The following is a 19113-nucleotide window of genomic DNA, read 5'->3' on the forward strand; positions in this document are numbered from 1 at the left end:
AGATGTTCTTACCATTAGGAATTAAATATTTGAACTTAAAATTTATTTTCAGCTTCTCTGACTAGGTTCTAGGATACATATTTCAAAACAACCATTTCTGCTGAAGTGGAAAGTTAGAACATTTTTTGCGACATTGAAATACAAGTTCTAACAAACTATTCAATAGATCAGTTAATATATAACATAATAAACACATCATTTGTGTATACTAAACACTATTGTTTAATGTATACAGCACTGTTCATGTGCCTCATTTCTCTTTCAGAGAGTAAATACAGTGTTGTAAGAGTATAACACCTGGTTATGTCGTTTATATTTGTGAAATTTTCAATATTTTATTATATATCACGTTGCAGCCACTTATCATGTGAACAACAAAAACTGAAGGAAAGCTTTGAGAAAGAATCCAAGGTCAGTAAGAGGTTGTCTATGGAGAACGAAGAGCTCCAATGGAAATTAAAGCAAAGCATGGAAACCAGTATCTTACTTAACAATTCAATAGATGGTATGTAACTAAGTGACCACAATCTAAAGTTTGTTTAATTTGTGTTAGTCTTCTTGGATTTAGAAATGTTTTTAAGAGAGAAAGATAGATGAGTCTATTAATTTAGTTGAGCTGATAAAGGCTGACACTGCTTATTACTGCACTTTTCAATTATTCATTATATGAGTTTATGTATTTTATATAACATGTAGATTTATTTTATATTTCAAAATTTGGATGTTCTTTTAACACCTAAAGTGTACAAATGAAAGAATCCTCCATCATTCTGGACTAAATTGCAAAATGTTTGAAACTTGATTGTCCAATAATATTAAGACATGGATATAGAAGATGAAACAATCTTCACCATACAGTTTTGTTACAAGTGTATTTTAGGCAGTGTAGACGTAGTAAATTTTGTGGCTTAAATGGATTGTTCTTGCTTATTTTTATAATGTCATTTTGACTTCTGAACTCCAACTCAAAGTTGTTGTATTTACTTTTTTAAACTCTGACTAATATTGCAGGACCATGCTAGCTAATAAAAAAACAGATTAGTTTGCAATTTTCACTTTAAATAGGAAAAGTCCTCAGTGTAGAAACCAAAACACTGTAGAATTGGGAAAGTGAAAGTCATAAAATGAGCTTATAAGTCACCAGAGACTTAAGACATGATTTCCAATTTAAATTAGTAGCTCTTTACTCTTATTAATTTGATGTATACTTTCATATATTCTCATGAAAATATTTAAAAAACACGAACCAAAATCCTCAATTTTTGAAGCTATTGTGTTAAACATTAATTTTATTAGAAGAAAGATTATATATATTTCAAACTTGCATTACTTTATATTAAACTTTTCTCTGGTTTGGAGTTTGAACAACACAAAAACAAGTTCCATATTATTTCTATTATTCATTTAAGTACAGATGTTTTGAGTGTTTAGAATTTACCTTTACAGTTTGTTCTATTCATTGGATCCAGCAGGTACAACGTTTGTGTTATTAATTTATATATTAGTGTGCATGTGCCTTTCTGTTCAGAATTATTTATTTTCATATTAATATGATAGGGTTATAAAATGCACTTTCTAATATTATTCTTACATCAGTTATAAATGCTTAAAATAATTAAACACATACCTGATGCAGTACATAAATAAAAACAAATGCATACACTATTCTCATGTGCTGTTATCAATATATTTTGGTTAAAAATGATTTGAACTTAGAGTTAAGCCAAGCAGTAGTAGAGACTAGACTAATTATCAGTTTTATTTGTTAATGCATTATGTGTGAATCAAACACTTCAAACTAAAACCAAGACTATTTATTAAAGTGTGTAAAAATTAATGATATTATTTGAATGAAATATCTTAATTTGAAGTAAGGTTTTTTTTTCTCTCTAGAGCTAGGAATGTGTTTATATAGTACTGTATTTTTAAGGGTTTTTTTTCTGCTTCTTTTAATACAATTCTAAAGTATCTTTCAGAAACACCTGAAATTGATAGGTTAGATCACCTCTCCAAAAACTGCTGCATAAGGAAGTCACCAATTAGAATGTCAGTATTTTTTGATAGTGCAGATGGAAATCCTAACCAACAGAGATCATCCAGCCCTAGTCCAAGAGCTAGTCGACCTTTATCTGCACATTCTACCACCAGGGGATATCTGGGAAACAAACAGGCTTTTAATTCTTCTACTTTCATTCCAAAAAAGAAGAATAATGACAGATCTGTGGATAGTGATACGTTTGACAGATCTTCCATGAGGACCTATGAAAAGAAGTCTTTTAATTGTGCTCATGTCAGCAGTGGAAAAACATTGTCTAATGGTGATCAAGCTCATACCTGAATGAGACAGAATTCGATATTGCAAGGATCACAAGCTATTTAGAAAAAGGAATCTAGTGTCAAGTGCTCAGAGTAATGGTGTTTTACAAAAAGAATTGATGTTTGGAAAGTGAACGTAAAGAGAAAAAGTTGATAGAATAAAATCTTGCATCTGAATGTTGAGAGAGCTACCAATAGCAAATTTCATGTGACTAACAGGCTTTTAACATGCTTAGTTAATTCTTTTGGTAAATTTTAAATAATGTGAAATTTTGTTAGTACTAGCTGTCTATTTGTCACTGACAACACAAAACTTTGTGAGGAAAGTTTGTTGTTAATAGAAATTGGGAGTCATAAAGAAAAAAGGATGTGGGTTTAACTTTTGAAATAATGATTTACTTTTTGAGTCCTTTTATTAACTATATATAAAAGTAAATCAGTATATTATTTGGTAATTTCTTAAACTTCCATCTGTGTTTAGGCTATAATTTTTAATAGCAACCTCACTGGGTAATATTTTCCCTTGAGGATGGCCAATAAGAAAAGCACTTAATCTTCATTTTGTTGCACTTTATGATTACATTCTTGGTAATATTAATAATCCAGTAAAAATAAAGTTTGTAAAATGTAGAAAAAGTAAAGTGAGAAACTATTTATCATACCCTAATGTTCTGGTCAGTCACCATGTGATTCCTTTAGTTTCCAAATATTAATTTATGGGGTGGTTCTTGGATTTAAAGTTGTGTTTTGAAAATAGTTTGTCATTCATTATACCTGGATAGCATGGGACCATTGTTAGCAGTCTAAGAAATGTGTTAAAACAACTACCAGTTAATCAGTATTCCACTTGGAGATCTTATCTAGTTACATTTTAGCCAAACTTCAACTTGTGTGCAGTTTCTATTTTGTATAAAATATTTAATTAAGTTCAGTACACCAGATTGCTATCCTTTTCACAAGATAACTGAAAGTAAGTACCTTCTGTTTCCACCATTATAAAGGATAACAATTTAACTGGAATATTTTTGCCAGTGTTAACAGAAATAATAACCCATCAAGATTACATGGAGATGTGAAATATGTAAAAGTTTAATACACGTGAACAGTTTTATAAAATAATTAAAAAGTAAATAAACGTGTGTGTTTGTACGTACAAAACAAATTCTGTTGTTGGAAGCACTCTAATTGTTTGAAAGTGCATGTTGTAATATTTCTTACCGATAATTACCCCTTTCTAAGTTGTGGTAAAGAATAACTGTTTTTGGTAGTTTTACACTTGAAATTTGATCAATTTATATACAATTATATGTTTGTAAAGCAAGGTGATATATGTTAGGTGTTCATCTCTGCTGCTTTATTCTGGTTGTTGTGATAAAGATGTCTTAATGCATCAATTAGTTTATTTTGAGTAATGGGCACATTTTATATGTGGTACTTGACAATTGTGTATATTTGGTATGTCTTTTCATCTTGACAACTCAAAAATGGAAGTTAAAAATTCACAAAGGATTAGAATACATTATTAATTTCCAACTTGAATAAAAAAAATTCTTTTGAAATAGCTTTAGTCTGGCAGCACTTTTTCCCTACTTTCTGTTAATATCTGCTTTAATTTTAAATGGTACAGTATTTTCATTCCATGTGAATAAGTCCATATGGATTTGTATTAATCTATTTCAAACTGTAGGCTGTATTGTGTATTTAAATGTAAAGTACAATAGTGAATTAGAGAATAAAAATTTAATCATTTAGAAATTTGCTTTGAAAGTACACGTACTTGCATTATAAGGAGTAAACATCATGTGGTTTAAAAAATGCAGATTGCAGATAAATTACCATCTAACATAAGAATACTACTGCTTGTTAAAATTTCTTATTTCTACTAGATAAATCAACAAATAACTGCTGTAGTGACATGCTTTTATCAGTTTTGTAAAGTAAGGTATATCAAATGTAATCCTGAGTAATTAACCATTTAGAGGCATATTTTGCTTATTTTTAAGAGCTGAAACAAAATGGAACAGGGTGTGATTTTGTAGTTACTATGATACTGTGGATCTGTTAGGTTCATGTTTCACTTTCTGCCATGTCGTATTTTGGGGCTATTGATGCATGACACGTGATAATGAAGTGCAGCTATTGAATTGGAGTAATTCAGGAGTTGACGGGGAGTGTTTTTGACCACTTTTTTTAGCGTAGTCTATCAGTTCAAATTAGGGATTTCTGTCTCGGACAACCTTTTGGGAGTTGTTGTACATGTATTAAATCAACCAACCATAGCTATGAACAGATTTTGTTCGTATGTTTTTGGAATTTTGTGCAAAGCTACACGAAGGCAATTTGCGCTAGCTGTCCCTAATTTAGCAAAGGGAAGGCAGCTGGTCATCACCACTCACCGTCAACTCTTGGGCTACTCTTTTATCAACGAATAGTAGTATTGACCGTCACATAAAAACACCGCCATGGCTGAAAGGGCGAGCATGTCTGGTGCGACGGGGATTCGAACCTGGGACCCTCAGATTACGACTCGAACCGTCCTAACCACCTGGCCAACTATTATAGACGGAACATGATGTTGTAGCATGATACAACAGTGTTTGGTGTCCTATTATTAAAAAAAGAACTGGGGAATACGAATTTCATTTAACTGGACAATTTCACCTACATTTTATTGATCTGTTTAAAGTTTTGGCACAGTAAAAAAAAGTAATATAACTTGATGTTCTCATTTTATAGGAAAATATTGTTTGGGAAACATTTTTTTTTTTTTTTTTTTTAATAAGTGGTATGTCTGTCTGTCTAAATTTCTTGCAAAGAAATACTTATGAATATCTTTCTAAAATGTGTAGAGAAACGTATGAAAGATCTTGTATCAATTGCTCTTTTTATCAACAATGTCTGGTAACATAATAAATCAGTGCATGTTGGAGATGGCCACTTCAGGCTCTTGCATGAATTTCCTATGTTGGAAGTAGCGTCTTATTATTGTCTTTGGCAATATATCTGGTTAGTCTACTTCATACTGGATTCGATGCAATCATTATATTAATACTCCTTAGAATTAAGCTGTTTCGCATCGAGTTGGAAATAATCGTTGTCTTACTGCCCCTGACGATCTGTTTAGGTTATTTTATCTGGTTTAGAACCAATCGTTAAATAAATATACCCAGTAGTGTTAATCTGTTTAGGTTGCTTCATGGTAATATGAAACTATTATATTTCTGTCGGTGTTTTTGGCATTCTTAAGTATCGATAGGTTATGAACTATTCAGAGACCTTGCTAATTATAACAGTAGAGGACGCCAGTAGCAATGCGATCCTTGTCTATAGTTTGTTTGTGTTTGTTTTCTTATAGCAGAACCATAATGGGCTATCTCCTGAGTCCACCGAGGGAAATCGAACCCCTGATTCTTAAATTTCTCACTAATTTTAGTGGAATTGGTGAAATAACATCAAGAAAAGAAGTGAAATTTAAATACTGCTCAAATAGGCTTAATGACTAATTAAGTGCTGAATTCCAAAGCCAGCGCTTTCACTGCATCGATACTGGCACCACCTTACGTGAAAATTTTTGTACACGATCTCGTATTTCATAACTAAAATTGAACAGTTGTGTAAAATATTAGTCTATAAACAAATAACCACTATGTAATTATTGTTCTGTTTTACAAAAATATTCAGATAATAAGAAAAGTTAACAATTATTATGTCGTTACATTCATGTTGTATCAACTTGCGAGTAGATTGTACGTGGACATATTAGTAATAAAAACATTTGGAATATAAAATGAAAAACTGCACAATAACAAATTTTGTGTGTATGTATACTCTACAATATAACCTGTTCCCCTGTAGGACAGCGGTAAGTCTTTAGATTTAAAACGCTAAAAGCAGGGATTTTATCCCATTTGGTGGACACAGCAGATAACCCAACCTGACTTTGCTATAATAAATCACAAGGGAAACTAAGTCACATACTGATGGAGTGCTTGTATACCCTTGGTTACATACATTGAGAGCCTCGGCATGAGAACTTTAGGTAGTCGTTAAACAAGGGTCTCTTAGTTTTACTTTTCATCCCAAACATCATTACGCTTGGCCTTGAAGTTATACCCAATAAACATAATGTAGTACAAACGATGATTCCTGCTGAAGACACTGAATACAAAGGGTATTCTTCTTCTGGAATTTGTCTGTAGTTAAACGCAAAGCACAATGGGCTATCTGGGCTCTGCCCACGTAAATCCACAGATATAATGCTGTGCCACTGGGTATTTCTTCTTCTAGAGAAAATTATTTCGTTTAAAAACTGAAAAATATATCATCTGTACTGAAGAAAGGTTTCTTATTCTTATATTTACAATAAATATTAGCATTAATTTATTGTCTTCCTTAGCGAGACCAACTTTGTTTATACTGTTGATGTAAATTAACTTTCTAATGCATCTAAATAAATTTCTTAAATGTCACTGGGCAAGAAAAAAACTCTAGTGAGACAACGGTAAGTCTTTTGATTTACACTTTTATAACCAGAAATTCAAATTCTCTCAGTGGACATAGCAGTTAGCTGAGGTTCCTTTCCTGTAGGAAAATGCACGCATTAAAAAAATTTGTTACTGGAGAAAACTCGAGACATTAGAGGTAATTTGTTAATAGTAATTTCATAAATGTGGTCATAATTCGTTCATCGCGTTTCAATATTTTGTTAACTTTATGTGAAGTGTCATGCAAAAAACCCAGTACAATAAATTTATGCTGTGAAATTAAGTTTACTTGAACAATTTAGTGGTTAAAATGTATACGTTTATAATAACTTGAAACATTGACTTATTTTACTGCTCACTTTGACAGAACATTTGAGAACAACCTCGACTGAGCATAAGAGAGGGGGAGCCAGATGCCTCTCTCTCAGTTGCCTATTACACACTCAGTTGGTCACTTCGGCTTTCTTCACACCAAGTCAAAATAAAGTCCAATCTTTTTCCTTGCATTATATCTGGAATATAATCAAATAATCCAAAACTTTTTAAATATATAGTCCTGTAAACATAAATTATTTTATATCTTTTAGAAAATGGTTTGAAATGCTGGTTGTCTCCAGTTCAAGTGAAGTCCGAACTTGCAAAAATCACTTAAAACAGTTTCTGCTACATTTGTATGGAAAATGTTACAATTCTTGAAAAGAAAACATCCCACAAACAGTAAAGGTATTGACTGAAAAGAAAGATGGCAAGTATGCCATTTGCAATTTCCATAATATAATATGAAGCCAAAGATAATTTAACTGGGTAATGTTTCTACTTGACTAATATTTCTGGATATGCAGGCAAAAGTAAAAAAAGAAACATTATATATCCAGATATTGCATCTGTAATGAAACCAGTACCTCATGAGGATAATTCTTCCATCCCATATCCTGCAAAGAAGACAATGAATCCTCTTCATTTCTATTTCTATGGAACCTCAAAATAAACTGCTTCATTTGGTTTCAAAAAAATTAAATGATCTGATTCGTGACTTCGCTCTTTCAAAGCAACATGGGAATTTTTGGCTTCAACTTACACAATGAAACTTATTAGTTTCAGGAAAATGAGTTTCCGTTTATTAAAGTTGCCATCAGAGTCCTGCTTCTCGCTACAGCATACAAGATATTTACGTTACTATACAGGTGCTGATCTACTAATGGAACAAATCGAACATCATTCTCAAAAGTAAAGACTCATCGAAAGTTAATCTGAAAGCAGTGCTTATGCACATGGGGAACAATAAGTCATCGATTCCAGCTACAATAACAGTTTCAAAATCTACGCGAGGAAATAACTGTTTCGAATAATCGCTTGATTTATAACTAAAGATGCTTTTGCGATTATGACTTTGTTTCGGTTATAAACTATGCTCATTTGTGAAAATTGTAATCAGTGCTTTCGAAAACTAATAAGTTTAAATGATATAGTTGTTCATAAAGAGAAGTATTGAAATATACAGAAAAATATAATTTCTGGTTTGCCTGTCAGTTTTATATAAACAGAAACATTACTTGTTTTAGCCTTAGATGAACACAAGAGTCAAGCTTTCAAAATTTGCCATTAGTTGTGGGAGATACATCAACAACGTTATGTCCTATCCTGCTCTTTGCATTTATTAACATATAAAACTACACGTGAGTTTTAAATAATTGTTCTTTTCAGTACAAAAGTTGTAAAAGTTCGTGAGGTAAATTATTGGCTGTAATATTTGTTTATTTTTAAAATAATGGGTAATAAATATATGTGATAAAACCTAACATATATAACAATGTTATAAAAATTGTCTCGTTGAAATAAGTGTTTTACTTCTGACAAACGTGTTAAAATTTTATGGAACTGTAGAAGAACTACTTTTGATCGGATCGTGTGTCTAAAGTTGTACTGTTCTGAGTAAGACCTAATAACAACGTCGTCAGTCTATAAAAGCACTGTCGGCCCTTGTAAAAATAACGTAAACGACATTTATAAAGTAACTTGTAAAACGAAACGTTTTGTTAAGAACGCTAAAAAAAAGTCACAGGGATACAGGTAGAGTAATAAAAACAAAAAAGTTAAACTATAGATTTGTATGTTAAATTATTGCATAATATTTAGAGATTTAAATAAAAGTATTCTGGTAACATGTTTTTCTTGTGAATTATAATTGGAATACAAGAACTGTCCACTAACATTTTCGTTTATAAATTATACAAAATATTAATACTAAACCGAAATGAACAAGTGGTAATAAGGACATTATATACAAAATATTTATGAAAGCAAATCCAGTAGTTTTTAAAATAAGATATTGACGTAACTACAGTAGTACATCTGAACGTTTTGTTAATACACTCTTCAGTGTGTGTAACATTAGCCTTATTTAGTTAGAGTTTGTGATTTTATGATTTTACTTATATACTCGATGATAGTACATCTGTACAGAGAGGATTAAACACATTTGTCAGAAACATAAATAATTAATTCATAGAGTCTAATTCAACAGAAATTAGGCAAGAATCGTAGGCTGACTGAACTTACCCATACAATATTTATATATTATAAACATATATTTAGTGTTTTGTATCATCTTGTAAAGTGAAAAACCGCGTTTGCAGATTTTTAAATTTGATGACAAACGAAAGCTCCAGTTAAAATATGAACTATTATCATAATAAATTATTATGTATACAAGAATTGTAAACTAGGTGAAATGTACTTGTCCTGTCAACTATTGAGAAATAGGATATTGTGAATACACTTTTAATGTTTTTTATCGGTATGTAAAGTGAAAGAACCAGAAAGTTAGGTTAACTGACTTTTAACTTCAGTGTTATGTGAAGTGGCTGACTGTGATTAAACAACACATAAACTGGGATTTATTATCAAAGTGGAATCACCCGCTTTCAGATGAGACGTGTCACAATAAATAACGAAATATAAATACTGTTCATTCTGTGTTTACACAAGATTACTCACAGGAGACACATAACTTTTATTTCGCGCAAAGCTACACAGAGGCTATCTGCGCTAGCCGTACCTAATTAACACTGACAATATCTGACTCATCTTTAACTAGAATAACAAGCAAACGTTCAAAACCCATACTCACAGATAGGTGGCCAAGAGGAGGAGTGTTAACAAATGACGTTTACTTTTTGTTTTTGAATTTTGCGCAAAACTACACGAGGGCTATCTGCGCTAGCCGTTCCTAATTTAACAGTGGAAGACTAGAGGGAAAGCAGTTAGTCATCACCACCCACCGCCCACTCTTTGACTAATATTTTACTAACAAATAGTGGGAATGACCGTTACATTATAACGCCCCTACGACTGACAGGTCTAGTACGTTTGGTGCGACGGTTATTCGAACCCGCGACCATCATATTACCAGTCGTGTGCCCTAACCACGTGGCCATGCCTCCCCTTCCATTTGCACAACGGCAATGGTGCAGGTTTATAACACTAAAAACCGGATTTTGATATCTGTCGTGGGCAGATAAATATAATTGTGTTGTGTCTCATAGTCTTCGGTTTCATTTCCCGCCCATACAGCTGTTATTTTCAAACTGGTTACACTTCTTTTCTTCTTTTGGTTCATTTCTTTATTTTGGTGTATTTTAACTTGTCACTTTCATATGAGGTTTGGATACCACACTCTTTAACCGGTTCCTAGAAGAGGGCATTTGCTGTTGGAACCACCTTTCACAAGTATGCACCTGATCCCAAAACATTCTTTCTTGTGCCATAAATACTTCAGTCTTTGATCTCATAGCTTTGTTTTAAGTGAAACATCCAGGTTAATTACACACTACTCTGTCCTGGCTATAATTTATATTTCTGTACTGAAATTGTGACTTTTTTTTTCAGTAACCAGAACTGAAGTCATTTGAGCAACCAGTAAGAACGACTAATCTCAAACAACTAATACAGTGTTACGATAAGAAGCTGAACAAACGTCCTGGAGCTAAGAACCGTATCGATTAAACCTCATTTCAACGACTAATAAGCTTTTTGGTTAGTTTGTTTGTTTGTTTTTGAATTTCGGGTAAAGCTACTCAAAGGCTATCTGTGCTATCCATCCCTAATTTAGCAGTGTAAGACTAGAAGGAAGTCAACTCTTGGGCTACTCTTTTACCAACGAATAGTGGGATTTACAACCACATATTAATAACGCCCCATACGGTTGAAATGACAAGCATGTTTGGTTTGAGGGGAATTCGAATCCACGACCCTCAGATTACGAGTCGAACTTCCTAACCACCTGGCCATGTTGAGCCAGGATAATGAGCAGCAAGTGTAAAAACCACTACTGTTTGACATTTGTGGAAGATGTTCGCACCCTGTACCATCGTTCGTCACTAGTTGTTTTTCTATTGTTCTTCCAAATTATCTCCAAAATCAAATTACATTTGAAACCCAACCATGATTTCCAGGACACTTTCAGAACTGATGGTTTACTTTCAAAGTTCATAATATACTTCCTCTAGTAATTGCACCATTGCTACAGACACTCTTTTTAGAGTTGATTGCTTACCTCAAGATACATAATCTATTTGCAATTTTGAACTTACTAATACTATAGGTTTCAGCTACAACTTTTCTTTTTCGCAAAAATGTTAATAATAATACGACTGTTTATAAAGATTCTAAGACGTGTAGTTGTACTATTAAATTTAGCAGGTCTAGTAGCATTCATTAAGGTTGTGTGTTACTAGTGTATCCAATCTACTTGGTAGGATTACAAACATTACCGCTGTTTCTCTTGAGACTATATCTTACTTGTGTTGGTAAATTAGTAATATTATTAACATTCATTAAAACATTTTGATGTCTTTTAAACTTTGTTTATTTTGTATTTCACGCAAAACTGCACGTGGGTTATTTGCACTAGCTGTTCCTAATTTAGTAGTGATAGACCAGGAAGAAGGCAGCTAGTCAAAACAATCCACCGCCATTTCTTGGGATACTCTTTTACCAACAAAGAATAGGATTAATCGTCACATTATAACGCCTCCACGACTGAAAGAGCGAGCATGTTCAGTGGCGGGGATTCGAACCCCTGGCTCTAATATTGGGAGTTGAGTGCTGTAATCACTAGGCCATGTAAATTTAAATTTTAAAAGTACTCTTTGTGTAAACTTGAAAGTTCGCAATCTACCTGTATCGGAAAGTATTATGACAAGATTAGTAATACCATAAGAATTCACCAATTTTTCATGATTTAAATTTATTCGCATTATCAGTAACACCAGTAGAATTCGTCAAAATATTGTGAAACACCTGAATTCATATGTTTAATCATATTGGCGCGTGCATCAGGATATCGTAGCTTATTGGTATTCGAATTTGCAAGTTGAAATGCACTAAAATTCCTCCAGTTTTGAAATACTGACCAGAAGAAAGGCAACCAGCAGCGATTGATGTTACAGAGATTTGTCTCGTGTTGTTACAACGTGCCGACAGAGAAAATATGTTGTATCTTCAGCGACATCTTGTCTCAAACCACAGATCCTTTAACTAACAGCTCATCAGCCCGACACCCTGACCACTAAGCCACGACCAGCTCATTTGTTTTGGTAAGTTTGATAAGTTTGCTGCCTTTTATTAAAATATTGGGACTAGTCTTGTTTACCACTCCTAGCGTCACTCAGAAGGAAATGATAATTTGTTAATATAAGTAAGTTAGTGTGCTAAGTGAGTCCTCACACTTTCTTGTGTAAGCTTAATGGATCATTTTTAAGCACCCTAACGGAGAATAACACAATGTAACAAAATTTTTACTTTTTCTTGTTCCTGAACAGAAAGTGTTATTTCCCAATTGTTTAGGCCTAAAGTAAATGGAAAAGACCTATTTTTCTCCTCAAACTTTGCTCTTGTGACCTGGGAGCGTATAACGAAAACATGATGGGAGACTATATTTGGGGGCTCATACGTAAAAGTGATTTACATTACAGTCGCAAATCTCGAAGGACTACTCACTTCTAAACATTTTTGTATAACTTTAGTATAAATACATGTAAATCGTGATTCATATGTTGGCTTATTCAGACCTTATGTATATGAAAATGTGAAAATTTATCTGTTTTTACGTAGAAAATAAGTTAATTTCTAAATTTCTATGTCCAGGTCACAAAAGCAAAGTTTGAAGGGAATAATGTCCAGTTTTTGTACTTTTACAACATAAGCAATTAAGAAATAACACATACTATCCAGGAACAAAATTTGTGTTACATTGTGTAATTTGTGAAATGATATTAAAATCTCGTCCTAATTGTGTTGTTTTTTTTTCAAATTATGGAAGCATTATGCTCTCTTCAGTAAGGCAAAGATCATCTATTTCGAAAATTGAATAAAAATTACGTTCTAATAGTCTTAAGTTTGAAATGAACTTAAGTGTTTATTCTGATTGTTCCACGCTATTTTTTTCTCTGACTTGAAAAAGTAGTACAAATTTTCAATTTAACTTTATTTGCCAACATTTTATACCATCATTGAAACTTTACTTTGAATGAATGCCCAAACGAATCTTTATTTACTTTACTTTAATTGGTAGATTGAAAGTTGTATCGACTGTGTTAGCTTATCACGTGAATTAAGATCACTTGATGTATCAAGGCGGTTCCTTCTAAATATTTATTTTATATATTTGCTTAGTGCATTTTTCATAAACTAATTACAGCATTGGAACAGTTGCATTCAATGGATTCTTTGTTCTTAAGCTCAAAGCCACACAATGGACAATTTGTGTTCGTTTCATCGCGGGTATCGAAACACAGTTTTCAGCGTTATAAACTCTCAGTTACCGTTGAACCTTCGTGGTACATTCACTTCCTTCAGTGGGTGTCTTTGGCCTTTTGCTTTCCTTACACTTTTGACTAGACGGGTAAGTACATGTCATTGTGAAGGGCTCTACTTCACGTTCTACTTAGCTTAATAAGAGCAGATTAATTTTAATTTTATTTAAGCAATTCAAAACCAAAAACTAGAATTCTAATTCATTTGATAGGTTTTTTCCTGGATTTCTCTTTCAGCTGAACATGCTGTTGAATTAAAAGCTTGATACATTTTAATACTCAGTTGCTATTGAAATATTTAGACAGTGGTTTGAAGCTCTTGTTTCTTGGTAACAATTTGTTAAAAAGTGGAAATCGGGCGTCTAAGTAGGGCAAAAATGTAAAACATGCTAAGAAAAACTTTTAAGGGTGATTACCATATTTACAAATGGCATCTACTGAATCTGGGGTCTTTGACCCATACGTGCAAATGCAAATAGTCGAACAAGGATATTTTTCATTATCGTGAACCGCGATGACGAATTCCTCATCTTTGCAAATAGTGCTGTAAAACACTGACTAAACACTGACAGTATCTGATTCATCTTTAACTGGAATAACAAGCAAACGTTCAAAACCCATACTCACAGATAGGTGGCCAAGAGGAGTGTGTGTTTTGTGTGTTTTTTCTTATAGCAAAGCCACAGCGGGCTATCTGCTGAATCCACCGAGGGGAATCGAACCCCTGATTTTAGGGTTGTAAATCCGTGGACTTACCACTGTACTAGCGGGAGACTCGGCCAAGAGGAGGAGTGTTAACAAATGACGCCTGGTATGATATTCATATAATATTAACACATGCGCATAACATTAAACATTTAGTTTGGTTTGTTTTGAAATTCGCGCAAAGCTACACGAGTGCGACTAGAAAGGTAAGGTCTGAATCATTAATATATTGTATGACCTCGGACTTTGTACAGATGGAAGGAAGGGAAATTTCTACATCTTTATTTTTTATACGTTTACATATGTAGTTAATTAGTTATGAAATTTTGAAAGGGTTATATAGTTATATTTATTATGAGTAAATGGCTTTAGTACAGAATTTTATACTAGTCATATCTATTTTGATTTATATATGTACATATCTGTTTCTTTTTTATACAGCTCGTTGTTCTTTTGTCCTTAAAGAAAGAACCAAATTATAGTTTGTAAATAAGCAAATAGATGGCGCTATTTAGACGTATAACACATTACACCGAACTGAAGTCAATTACAGACCATATTAACAGTCCCCCATTGGGATATTGGAAAAAAAACTACCTTTGAAATAAGGAATTTGATTTCCTTCGGTGAACATAGCAGATATTTCAAAAACTTACACAATAGTAAAATAATTTATGATTAAATCCATAACTATAAATAAGTCTGAATATTAAAATAATTTATGATTAAATCGACAAGTCTGATTATAATTTTATCGAACTTTAACAAACACTTTTTTATTGTCACATTGTGTTAATAGTCTTAGTTGCACAACTGCTGAAACGTTAAGCTAGTTTATAAATTACAGAGTAATGAAAATTCTGAACTAACCATTTACCAGTAAATATATGTCAGTTCTAAACTAACCATTTACCAATAGAACTATATCGAGTCCTGCAACAATATAACAATAGATTATTTCAGATTATCAATAAGTAGTATTTGTTACAAGTTTATCAAAGAAAATCAACACCATATTGTGTTCAAAACATGAGATACATAGTTGTAAGAAGAACACAAGTTTATATACTGCAAGCCAGCGTATTAGTTCAGCGCACGGTAAAGGTATAGAGCTTCTCTGAAATTACACAGGGACAACAGATCCAAATGCAATCCCTTCTTGACGTTTCCGAGAGACCAACATAACAGTTTGTGAAACACGTAAGTGCTCCCTGGGCGACATAGTGGCAAACAGTCAAAGCTTTCCCTCCCTCGAGAGCGACATGAGGGGGTCTCATCCGCTTGCTAAACCTCATTTCAATCCCCAGAATATCATAAGAGTGTCTCTGAACCCTGATAGAAATAGATAGAATATGATAAGAATAAAATAGGACCCATGAGGGGTAACATGGAGGTTCAGATCCGAACGCTAACCCCCCTCCCAAGAGGCTAAGCACTTGTGTAAACTTTGGTTGAGATGGGTTAAACTATGAGTGTGAAAGTGAAATAACATACGTTATTTCTATTATACACACACACACACACATTTATATATAGAGAGAAGGAAAGATTAGTAATGATAGTAAATGTTTAACAATATTTGCTAATTACCATGTTAATAAAATCACTGCGATATAGAAAGTATTTTACACAGTGAAAAAGTTAAGTTTTCATTTACTTTAGCAAGAACAAAAAAATTGCACTCTTTTAAAAAAAGAAGTTCTCTCTCTCATATTTGAATATCTTAGCTTAAAAATATAACATAATATTTTTGTAATAACAGATGTCAAAATCACACGTGATTAATGGATTGCCGATGAGAACCGATTTATCTAATAGTGTACCGACGTCTTTATTACAATAACTGTCGAAAAATGTGGTTTGTAGCGCGTGGACGCTCTGAAGATGAACACATTTTACTTAATTTTTGTTGATGTTGTGACATACATTTTACATAATGAAACAGGTTTGTGTGTTTTCTTATAACAAAGCCACATCGGGCTATCTGCTGAATCCACCGAGGGGAATCGAACTCCTAATTTTAGGGTTGTAAATCCGCTGTACTAGCGAGAGACTAGATTTGTCTTAAATAGACCAAAATCAGAGCAAAGTTTTGCTATTTGTGTAAAATGATGAATTAATTTGCACCGCATATTCAAAATCTATAATGACAATTATCACTATATGGAATAATAATTAATAATAATTAATATCAATTTTGAGAAGAAAACTTCAAAGAAAGAAATAATATCTACTGCACATAACTTAAGTAATGTGACAAAGAAGAATTTACAGGGACATTGTAAACTGGTTTAATTTTCAATAGCCTTAATTTTAGAATAATAAATACCTCGCTTTCATTAGGAGATAAATGTCTTGTAGATAATTAGATTTCCTTGGTTTATTTTATCTAGTTTGGTTAATATATAATTAGTAGAGCCTAAACTGGTTTACCAGTGACATTTATCATGGTCAGGCATGGCCAGGTGGGTTAAGCCTCGTAATCTGATAGTCGCGGGTTCTAATCCCCGTCGCACCAAACATGCTCGCACTTTCAGCCGTGGGGACGTTATAATGTGACAGTCAATCCCACTATTCGTTGGTAAAAGAGTAGCCCAGGAGTTGGCGGTGGGTGGTGATGACTAGCTGCCTTCCCTCTAGTCTTACACTGCTAAATTAAGGACGGCTAGCGCAGATAGCCCTCGTGTAGATTTGCGCGAAATTCCAAAAAACAAACAAAAAACATTTATGGTGAATCGTTCAGCCTTTAGGCTACTTTATTAACACATCACAAATAAGTTATTCTTCATCCTACTGCATTAGTTTTCTTTCTTTCATTAGTCTTAGCTATACTGATCATATTTTTAAGTGTCGAAATTTTAGTTTTCAGTCGACCAGGGTGTAAATACTAAAAGAATTAATGTTGTTTTACTCTGTGAAATGCAGTAATTACAACAGGATGTTGTTTGTTTTTCTGATTTCCCAGCATGTCTTTACTTTGATCTTCCGAACCATAATTCTCACGATTAGCATGAATTATTTTAAACAAAGACCCTTCCGATTAGAGTTAAATATTTATTGATTAAGTAATTATTTACTGATGCATGAGGATAAAATGAAAGAAAAGGCCAGACGCTTAAACATTTTCGTAGAATTTATTTTTTTTTTATTTTGAAACACAATCAATAAATCATGTATAATAATAATACTATATACAGAAAGTTTGAATTAAAACCCTCAGTCTATAAATTTTACACATCCCTTATTCCTCTCACGCAGGATTATACCCATTTTAATTTACATAATCAATATATTTTTCTAATAAATTAGAAAAGATTAACACAAAAAATCAACAAATAAAAACGTGATTTTTTAGCGCTGATAAGACATAAACTGTTTTTTACAACAAGTTCACCATCCGCTATTTGTGCTTAAAAACTAAATGGCTAAGTGTATTAAAATAATATTGAATTAAAATCCGATCTGTGAGAGAATGTCTTTAAAGGTGTCTTTACCACCGTGCATGGATCCCATGATGTCGTGGAGCGCAGCTTCTGCTTCGTCAGCATTCATTTTACGGTCCATCTTCACGTGCATCTCCTTCACTTGCATATGGCCACTACTGTGAGGATCGCGGACAGTGTAAACCGTTTCGTGACCATAGGACTGAGCCTTACCATTACTCTGTCCGTAGACTGGAGTTTTCTGGCCATAAATGTGACCTTAGGTTGACCATACGTAACAGCTCTGTGTCCAGCATAAGCTCCAGAAGCGGATTGACCATAGGCTCCATGTCCGGCATAAGCTCCAGAAGCAGGTTGACCATAGGCTCCATGTCCGGCATAAGCTCCAGAAGCAGGTTGACCATAGGCTCCATGTCCGGCATAAGCTCCAGAAGCAGGTTGACCATAGGCTCCATACCCAGCATAAGCTCCAGAAACAGGCTGACCATAGGCTCCATGTCCGGCATAAGCTCCAGAAGCGGGTTGACTATAGACTCCGTAATGGGAGTACGCTCTGGAAGCAGGTTGACCGTAAGCCCTGTGGGTAGCATAGGCTCCGTAAAGCTGTTGAGTCTGGGGAGCATAACGTCCGTAGAATGCGTGTGGGGTATAGCGTAGACTATACCTACCACGAGTACACATACAGCAATAACAGTCTGTAAGGAGAAATAAATAAATAAAGATTAAGCACGAAATAATACACTTTCCACCACCACCACCACCACAGACTTGTGAATGTGACTTTTGAGTCATAGGTGATGTCTTTAATAAACAAACAACAATTATTGGAACTTCAATTTTAACATGTTACACAGTGGGAAATATTTATATCTATCTAAGAGCTGAAATTAATCTATATAAACTTTGAGTTTTTAAGAATAAACAAGTTATCTATGAAACTATTCTACCATAGTAGAAAGGCACTCCACCTACCGTTTTCATCTTCTTTTCTCTATCTTTTTAAATGGAAAAGAACGAGCAACAATCTCGTTATAAGTTCTCTAATCTCGAAACAGGTTGTTGTTCTCGACTGTGTTGCCATCTATATATATAGGTCTCCCAGGACAAAGGAAAGCCCATGTAGAGCTACTCGGTAAGGAAATTTTCAACCTTAATAACTAGTTCAAGGAAAGGTTGCACAAGAAGACCAGAATGTTTGTGTTTCATTGTAGGAGGTACCTCTAGACAGACCATGATGCTTCTCTGTGGTGGAAACCCTAATACACTGCAAAAGTAGAGTGTTTAATGAGCTTCCGGTATTTCCTAAATGGGTGTTGGGAAATGATCAATTCTTTTATCTGATTTGTTCAT

At 33.4% G+C, this 19113-nt stretch overlaps 2 protein-coding genes across 3 annotated transcripts in view; one reads left to right on the forward strand and one right to left on the reverse strand.

The window, feature by feature from the left end:
- The window catches only part of LOC143229869 (uncharacterized), a 74920-nt gene extending 71049 nt beyond the window's left edge, over window positions 1–3871 (forward strand). For both annotated transcript variants that reach the window (XM_076462727.1, XM_076462728.1), the window contains exons 12-13: window positions 357–505; window positions 1977–3871. The gene's annotated coding sequence lies outside the window, so the exon portion shown is untranslated. The remainder of the gene's footprint in view (window positions 1–356; window positions 506–1976) is intronic.
- A 13833-nt stretch (window positions 3872–17704) lies between these two features.
- On the reverse strand, window positions 17705–18882 carry LOC143229870 (uncharacterized). The gene is made up of 2 exons (XM_076462729.1): window positions 18736–18882; window positions 17705–18458 (listed from the first exon to the last, which is right to left on the reverse strand). Exon 2 carries the CDS (start codon window positions 18442–18444, stop codon window positions 17902–17904), a length of 543 nt encoding a protein of 180 aa, XP_076318844.1. The 5' UTR covers window positions 18445–18458; window positions 18736–18882; the 3' UTR covers window positions 17705–17901.
- Window positions 18883–19113: the final 231 nt, after the last annotated feature.

The sequence above is a fragment of the Tachypleus tridentatus genome, chromosome 10 (assembly GCF_004210375.1).
Source record: "Tachypleus tridentatus isolate NWPU-2018 chromosome 10, ASM421037v1, whole genome shotgun sequence".
Classification (NCBI taxonomy): Eukaryota; Metazoa; Arthropoda; class Merostomata; order Xiphosura; family Limulidae; genus Tachypleus; species Tachypleus tridentatus.

What these genes read in the sequence shown, in the direction of transcription:
- LOC143229870 (XM_076462729.1), bottom strand. Translation starts at nt 18,444, where the DNA reads ATGTGTACTCGTGGTAGGTATAGTCTACGCTATACCCCACACGCATTC.